General features: G+C 31.0%; 1 protein-coding gene across 2 annotated transcripts; it reads right to left on the bottom strand.

Annotated features, from left to right (window-relative positions):
* Positions 1 to 3,102: 3,102 nt before the first annotated feature.
* Positions 3,103 to 7,807, bottom strand: LOC132730315 (carbohydrate sulfotransferase 11-like). Of its 2 annotated transcripts, none has more exons than XM_060716213.1 (2): positions 7,678 to 7,807; positions 3,103 to 4,667 (listed from the first exon to the last, which is right to left on the bottom strand). In XM_060716213.1, exons 1-2 carry the CDS (start codon positions 7,691 to 7,693, stop codon positions 3,418 to 3,420), a joined length of 1,266 nt encoding a protein of 421 aa, XP_060572196.1. In that variant the 5' UTR covers positions 7,694 to 7,807; the 3' UTR covers positions 3,103 to 3,417. The 2 variants fall into 2 exon arrangements, with proteins under 2 accessions (XP_060572196.1, XP_060572188.1); XM_060716205.1 differs by lacking the exon at positions 7,678 to 7,807 and adding an exon at positions 7,360 to 7,550.
* Between the last annotated feature and the right edge of the window lie 1,367 nt (positions 7,808 to 9,174).

Raw genomic sequence — 9,174 nt, forward strand, 5'->3', positions numbered from 1 at the left:
ATGTCATTTTATACAAAATATCCTGTACCCATGTAAAAATTTTAATATTGGACGGTTCTTTTATATTTTTCGAATATGCGAGTCCAATACTATTAGTATTGTACTCAACAATGTGCAACGACTTCTTGATTTCAAGAACTTAAATATTGTTACCAATGATCAGCAATTTAAAATGCATTTTGAATATGTAAGAGAAATAACTTGTACAGAATGAAAGAACAAATACTGGCAGAGTAACATCGGTTATAATATGAATTTTATATGGACTTTTTCCACTTTGAACACAAGGCTTGTATGGAATACAATATGCAATAGGTAGTGAAACATATTGATAAGTTTTTAAATAAATTCAAAGCAGATCTTCATTAAATGTTGAATGTATATAATTTAGCTGGTTAATGCTAAAGCACACAGACGATAAAGCGTTTAACAATACCGTTCTTTCACAGTCTTAATCAAATTGAGCCTTCATTACATTCATTTTTGCCGTGTTTGTGCGTTTTTAAAGGTTTCTGATTCAACTTTAAGTAGGTCCTAGACCTAAGGTAACAAATCAAACATCGCTCTAATAAAAGATGTAGTCGATCTGGATGCTTGATTTTCGAAAAAAAGAAAGAACTTTGTTTATATATTTTCAGATCCAAAAGTTCATTTAACAGCGAGAGAAACAATGCCTTAAATGTACGCTGAAAATGCAATACCTGCAGTATCGGCTTACTTCTAACGACTAGACCTGTGTGAACGTACATGTTATAGCAATAGCAAAAGGCTAATAAAACGCTATGGAAGTCCCTATGTGTCCAAAAGAACCGTAATATCACAAAATATATTGTCTATATATCTTTTCATATTGTAGGGACTAGTTATTTCAGCGCTTGCACGTTCCAGTATTGTCTATGAACAGGCTCAATCAAACCGAGTCTGTAACATTTTCAATTTTGCCGCTTTGGACTTTTTGTAGGGATTCTATTTCGTTTCTCCCTATTGCAAAGTCGGTAAATCATCACCTGATCAGGCTCCCTTATTAGTAAATTCAGTTAAAATAGACATAGAAATATAAATAATTTTGACCCAGTTAGAGAACTTTTTGTATGACACGCTTTCAACATTTATTCGATGGTAATTAAAGTTCTTTTTGTAGACAATAATATTCCGTGTATCTGTCCGATGTTTTGTTTTGTTTTTTTTTGTTGTTGTTTTTTGCATGGACATTTTACAAATATATAAAACCCTCTATTAATTGTCTAATTAATCATCTGAGATTTCATTTATGGAATATATTACTGAAAATTAAAATTTGAATTATTAAAGACAATTTAGCAGCACAGAATAAATAGAGATCAGGATTATTGGGTCTGATACCATTAGTTAATTGTTTTCAAAATAATCAGAATCAAGCTTTATTTACTTTAATACACTTATTTTATATGATATAATTATTTGCTCTTATGTAAATGATGATTTATATGTCATGAATGTTACCCATTAATTGAAAATAAACTATTTTCTATTCTATTCCATTCTATTCTATTCTTTGATAATTTGCTCTATTATTAAGCAAACAGAACTTACATCGTTTAAAAATACTTAAGTTTAATTCACTTTTTGTACACTTACAATTTTCAATGAATTAAATTGTCAATGTTATTTTCTCATGTTACCGTTTACATTAGTAATTAGAAATTAAGGACCTGTATATATATACAGTTTAATCTGTAGTTATATTTTAATAATACTCTATTATGTGACTAAAACATCAAAACTTTAATAATTTACGACATTTTGTTAATTTAAACCATTATTGGCATGTAAAAATGCACTAACATATGTGTTACACTTGTTTTCCAAATTTGATACATGTTTGTGAATTTGTAAAATAAAATATGTTTAAACTAACTTAAATATGGCGGCTTCAGTTTGCATTTTATGCCTAACTTCTGCACAGAGGACATATTCAGATGTAAATTGAACATAGTAATATTTTACATTAGATTAGCTTCCTAGTAAAAAAAACAGTTATAAAAATTCAAATAAGAATTAGCACACAAAAAAATTAAATTGGACGCATTACACATGCAGTACGAGACAAAATGAATGCATAAACGTTGGTGTGTAACTCTTTCATAAAGTAATATTTCAGGTATCCTTGATATACAATACTTCAGAAGGAGGAAAAAAACGCCTCTTTGAATGGAAACACCGTGGGGTTTTTTGTTTTGTTTTTGTTTTGTTTTTCAAACAATTTGGAAACAGTTCAATTAAATTTCTTTAAATTATTAAAATTTATCCTCACAGGAGACCTTTTTAACTTGTAGTAACTTTGCATCGGATTAAGAACTTCAAATGGTATGGTCATAAAAATTGTATTAATTGTCAATGTGTTTATCTGTTGAACAACTATTTGTAATTAGAGTTTGCTCCAATTTCTTGTTCAATCAGAGAGGCTTATTTCAAATCAAATTAAAAAAAATATGTCCCATAAAATGTTTAATATGAAAAATACGCGACTTATTTAAGTGATATGAACAGCACGTGACACGTCGTTTGGAGGTCGAGTTACTTAAATTACGGGCACCAAACATGTAAAATTGTACAGATTTTATGACCAAAATACAAAAGTACCATTAGTACGTAGCTGAGTTACAGCAACATCGTTAATATTCTCCATGTAGAACTTTCAAAAATGTGATTTTTCATGTTATGCGTAATCCATCAATTAAATAAAATTGTGTTTAACCAATGTGCGCTGCAGTTAAAACTCGTATTTATTTAAAATAAAACATGCAGATATGGCATCGATGCGACGTGATTGTCAGGCAATCTTTTGGCGCGTTAGAAATGTCAATCATAACAAAGTGCGATCTTACCGTGACGTCAAAAAGCATTGCCGGTGTGCTCGCTGGACAAACTGTTAGCAAGTTATTTAGCAAGTTATTGGTCTATATAAAATTTTATGAAATTTATTGAACCTCTACGCCTTCGGCTTCTCTCGCAAAGAAAACCGTAAAATTTGATAAATGACCAATAGCTCATATATGTTGTCATTGGATGGGCAACTGTTGGTACTTTAAATGCATTGCAATAAAGTCAATAATTTCAATATCAATTTATTAGATTTGGTATACTTAATGTAAGTAATTAAATGTCAAATATTGGTCCGTTAACATAGTTAACAACATATTCGTTGAAATATGTTATATTGATTCAGATAAACAGAATTGTGTTAAAAATGAAATCAATTAGAATATACCAAGTACCTGCTATATATACATGTAAACAAACTTAAAAGAAGCAGAATAATTATAAAAATGGAAGTTAACCACGGGCATTTATATGGTGGCATATTTCTGCCACCAGATTACCAGATAATCATATAACTAACTAGTTAATTACACCTCTTAATTAACTAGTTATTATTTATTTCTTTGTTAGTCCATCTAAATAAACAAATTCTCTTGACACACTTTTAGATCTATCAAACAATTCAGCGGGTCGGTCATCGTATCCAAACACTAAACAGTCTTCTAGAACAAACTGTCTTAATCTTTCCATATCCTTTATTGGTACCTGTCTATACGCCTGAATCAGGGCCTCTTTCCTTTGAAGTTTTACTTCTGTGCGGTTTACTGGAATTTTTAGTGCAGTCTTAATAGCTTCCATGTATTCCTCCTTTGTTACAGTTTCAACATCAGTTTCTTTAAATGGAAATGGAATATGTTTAGAAAGATAACCTCGTATCTGCAAGTCTCTCCATGTCCTAAGCATAATTTTAATGAATGGAAACTTGATTTCATCCAGAACTTTCTTTGTACTAAAGAGAAAATTTACATGCCCTCTAGCAGTGTCAAGGACTGTTTCTTTTTCGAAATCCTCGAAGCGTAGGTTTACATCATCAAAGTCATTTCTCCATTTAGTAATAAGGAAACGTGCATCATCGGAGAGTGTTTCTAATTTTACAAAATATTGAAAGTATATTGAACATGGATCACATAAGCTGAGCATTGGCCGGAAATGTCCATTTATACCTAATCCTGATTCATGCAGGTAAAGAATATATTTTATGAATTCAGGAAATGTTACATCAAATCCATAATTATTGTATACGTCGTTATTGTCTTTTCTTATAACATGCACGACCTGTCTGCCGGTGAGTTTCCAGAACATCAAATTAGAGTGATAAATTTTATTTTCATATCCAGAGAACAGTCGAGCGTACGGGTTTCTTGCAACTATAAACGACGTCCCTTTCGTGTTCAGGCTATTCAACTCGCGCTTTGAGAGATCATTTATTTTAGCCAATCTTACACCGCCTAAGGATATATCAAATGGTGAGTTGAGTTTACCTCGGCTTGCCATTACAGTAAGCACTCGTTTCCAAAACGTTGAACTAACTTTCGGAATCGGACAATAATAGATGGAATGGACCTTATCAATAATCAGTCCTGCAGTACTACTTGATATTTCAGTCCTGTCCAGTTTAGTGCGGTTAATTTTCTTACATCCTTCATTTATCACGTGTCGGCGTTCTTCATAAAGATGTTCTCTATCATTCTCTGAATCTTGTTTGGTGGTTCTTGTAGAAGTGATGACAAACGCTTTACTGTTTTGATGTTTTTCTATTGCGTTGAACATTTGAAAGGGAAGTATACGATTGTCTTTAATTTGATCTGAAAAGAAAAGTTGAAATATTATATTTTATTAAAGCCTTTGAACCATGTTTTGTTCCAACAGAAATCATTGTCTATTTTATTTTATCAATTTAGCATCGATTCCATTACCAGAGTACAAAACATCCATATCAAAAGCATATCACACTCTATATAGGCTCGCTTTCAGTTCAAGAGTACAAAACATCCATAACACCACATATAGCCTCGCTTTCTATTTTTAAGGTAAAAAATATCAATTCTTGTGTGTTTTGTCAAAAAAACATGTGATATAAAGAGGTTATTAAACATTTTTGACAAGCATACTGATTCTGTTGGACTCATAAACAGCTACAAAACCTATATCAGGATCGGCTAGTACCTCGTCCAATATAGGTATGACTGTTGTGTACTCGTCCAGTAGAATTCAGTTTAGAACTCAACAATGTATAACAACCTCATAATACCGCATGTTGACAATTCTGATGAGTTCTTTTCATTGTTAAAAGTGTGTACTATATCAGCATGATTGTGTATTCCTGACATGTAGATAAAAAAAAACCATAAAATTTTAACGGTGCCGTTAATCAAAATTAATATATTTGTCTTTTAAAATCATTTTCATACCAAAAGACATAGCTCGTCGACCCATATTATCATTTGCTATGAAAGAGTCAATAAGGCATTTTAATATATCTTAACAGAAATATTAATTTATAATTGAATTTCGAACCAAATGTGCTGTGCTCATGCCGATGATATTACAATAAGATGGTGCTTATCCTATTATAATACATGTATTATTTTTATTTGCAATAACGAACTTTTGAAAAAGGTGTTTCTCCAATTTTAAAAGTTGGAAAGAAAAGAATATATAGTTTAATGGATATTGCAAACTTGATTACTTTAAAATATATATTTAAATTTGCGAATATATTTGACGGTATAATTGTTTGTGTACATACCTAAATATGTATTATGTTGTTTATGTAATATATTTTTACTGATATACTAATGTTGATGCTGTGCATCTGTTTTTGAATGAATTGTATTATTTTCCAGCCACTTGATGAATTGATTTACTGCAAACAAGTAGAGCTAAACAAGTAGAGCTAGATTGCACATTTTAACTTCTGAATTCATTTGAAAACAATTCTTCTAGAATAAACCCAATTTTATTTGTTGTTTTTTTTAAACGTTATTGCATAACTTCATCATACATTTAGATGCAGTTTATTGCAATCTATTTATTTATTTATCTATTTATACATGCATAAAGTCATCATAAGTTCATACATTTTAACACATTTTACTGTTTTCGGGAAAAAAAACATAAAATTACTATACATGGTCATCTACGATAGAATAAGGAGACAGTAAATTTTACTAGCAGTTTCTAATGTTTTTTATGCTAAACTATCAAGTATACACTACTTGGTTTAAACATAATTATCTATTTTAGCTAGATTGCGAAACAAGTTCTTGCAACTTATATTAATCACTATCGAGTCCGCCTCCTGGAACCAATGAGTACTGGTGTCATATGAAGAAACATGGTCGTGACCCGAGTAGGGCTCGAACAAATGATCTTTGTGTTGAGAGGCAGACATCTTAAGCACTAGGCCGCCGTTCACGGACACTACTCCTACATTATAGACACTACCTAGAAAAGAACAGGTGCTAGTACACATCTACAAGTTAACAGGTAAAAATAGCCATGCGTTATAGCAGCTTTAGATATTTACCGTCTTAAAATATTGTCCATATTTAAATGTTTTGTTTATCAATTGTTTTTCTCTGCTTAAAAATGTAATCATGTCAATCACTGATTATGTCTTTATTATAATTTTAACAAACTTTATCCAACCAAGTTCATATTTCCAAATTAATTAAATAATTTCACGCATCTTTCATGTATGCAATATTATGAATGGAAATGTATTTTTGTCTATTATAGTATCTTGTAAAAATATCTTGTAGTAATAAAAATAACATTGTAATATATCCATTTGGAAACATATTTATTTTTTATTTTCCCCCCGAAAGTGTGTACATAGAGGATCAGTTGCACCCGATTTTTGTACACTTAGTACTCCGACTTCTTATATTGTGTATATATTGAAGTAAAACTTACAATTGTATTGTGTGCACATGGTCAAATTACCATTTGTCTTTATATATGAACCGTGCTTACGTATAAAAACACCAATTATTCAATTCTTTAATCTTTTGCGCATTTCACTTGTTACAATTTTCATAGGAATTGTCAGTACAAATATGTGTTTTTATTATTATTTATTATTATTACTATAATTATCATCATCATCATCATTATTATTATTATTTATGTATTTATTTATGTATTTATTTATTTATCTATTTATTTCAAAATCTTAAAATACACTATTTTCTGTTTATTTAAAGTTACAAGATAACAATTAAATATTTGTAGGGGAAAATAATATAAACAATAGGAGTACTTAGCACTATTGTCAGCGTGTATGCCTGGGTTTATTTCTGAAATAAATCATTTTCAGATTTAATTCCTCATCCTATAGATTTTCCTATGCACATGTATAGTTAATCAATTATATTTAAAAAATGAGCATTATCTATGTCAATATTTTATTATAGTTCAAGAATATGTTCCAAACTCATTTATTCAAAATAGTCCAAATGATTTAAATTATAAGAAATACATGTATAATAATACCATTTAAAACTATGAAAGATGTCACTATAATTACAACACAGACAAAACTCTTTAAACTCTTTAAACGTGTGTCCATTGTGAATGGTTTAACTGCACATTGTTATTTACTATGCTTTATCTTGAACGAGTTAGATAAAGTATTCACTAATGCCAATAACTGTAGACATACAACATTTCTGAAAGCTTGTATCGGGTTTGTTTGTTTACATTGGATTTGTTTGCTTTATGGGAAATCACTTTATATTTGCTGAATAAAAGAATAAAACTTTATTAAAATCATTATTTCAAATACATGTAATTCCATTGCTGCAGATCTACCTTTATTGATTATCATTAAAAATCACATGTATCGCCTCATTATAGCCAATGCATGTTGCAGCTATTGTGTAGCAGGAGACACAAAAATATGAAGAAGGCAGTTCGCGATTTACGTCCAAGGGCCATAACTTAGCTAAAATCATTCTACTGGAAAACCAGTGTAACATGCGCGAGTACTTAAGCTACTGATCAATCCTATAAAGTTTCATTGATATTGTAAGAGGAGTATTTCGGAAAATATTCGGAAATAAAAATCATTAAAGGGCCTTAACTCTAACAAAAATCATTGAACCAAAAATGATGATGATATGCAGAACTAGAATTGGTATTGATCATTCCTGTAAATTTAGTTTTGATGAAATTTCTCCAGTAGTTTCTGGGGAGTAGTGCAGACAAGCTTCTGTGCAGCTGGCAACATAAAAAAAAACTTTTTTATTCAAGGGCCATAACTTGGCTCAAGATCATTCAAGCAGAAAACCTGTCTTGTGTCACTAGTACTTCAGCTACCAATCAATCCTTAAAGTTTCACTGAAATTGCATTAGTGGTATAAGTAATGCAGTCCGGACAAACTTATTAAAAACACCGTTTTTATTAAAGGGCCATAACTCGACCAAAAATATTCAATCGAAAAACACGTGTAACATGCGCAATTTTTGCAAGTACTTGAGCTACTGATCAACCCAGTAAAATTTAATTGAAAATTGCTTTAGTGATATAAGATGAGTAGTCCGGATAAATTTTAAAATTAAAATCATTAAAGGGCCATATCTGTGACAAAAATCGTTAAATCGATATGTGCCGACGATATGCACAACTGGACTTGATACTGATCATTCCTGTAAAGTTTGAGTGAAATTACACCAGTAGTTTCTGAGGAGTAGTCCGTACAAGTTGTGTGACGGACTGACGGACAGACAGACAGTGAGACGCACACGCACGCCGCACGCCCACCAACACACACACACACACACACACACAGAAAGACGACGGAGAAGTGATCACTATATGTCGCCACTACTCTGTAGAGGCGATACAAAAAATTACATCGATGAAATACGGAAAAAGAAGCTGGCTCTAGCTGTGCACTTGATAGAAAAAACTGATTTGCACTTCCTTGGTTTTCAGTCGCACAAACACTGTAAATGTCATATGACGACTTTCCAGCGTTGCTGGTGGAGGAAGGCCGCAGACTATGCATGAAAATGTATGTGTAGATGTAATGCTTTTCATATCACAAAAGGACAATGCTCACAATGGACAGCGTAAAAACTACATCTGAATAAAATTGCAAAATTATGTAAATATTTATATAATATGCGTTTATTATCGTTCACCGGTTACTTAAATATGTTAAAATAATATGCCGCCGTTATTCACTGAATCTTAATAAAATGGTGATTCCATTGTTTACCTTTGACAAATATAAAAACTAAATTAGCGGAACAGCACATATACAATTACATACAAATGTTTTCCTGTAAATCTTATACTGGTCT

Source organism: Ruditapes philippinarum, unplaced genomic scaffold, assembly GCF_026571515.1.
Source record: "Ruditapes philippinarum isolate M1 unplaced genomic scaffold, ASM2657151v2 ctg1377_1_1_1_1, whole genome shotgun sequence".
In the NCBI taxonomy this organism is placed as follows: Eukaryota; Metazoa; Mollusca; class Bivalvia; order Venerida; family Veneridae; genus Ruditapes; species Ruditapes philippinarum.

Excerpts from the sequence above, each read along its gene's own strand:
- LOC132730315 (XM_060716205.1), bottom strand. The coding sequence starts at position 7,435 with ATGGACACACGTTTAAAGAGTTTAAAGAGTTTTGTCTGTGTTGTAATT. Across the intron at positions 4,668-7,359 it reads ATCTTTCATAGTTTTAAATG|ATCAAATTAAAGACAATCGT; the intron begins GTATTATTATAC and ends TTTTCTTTTCAG.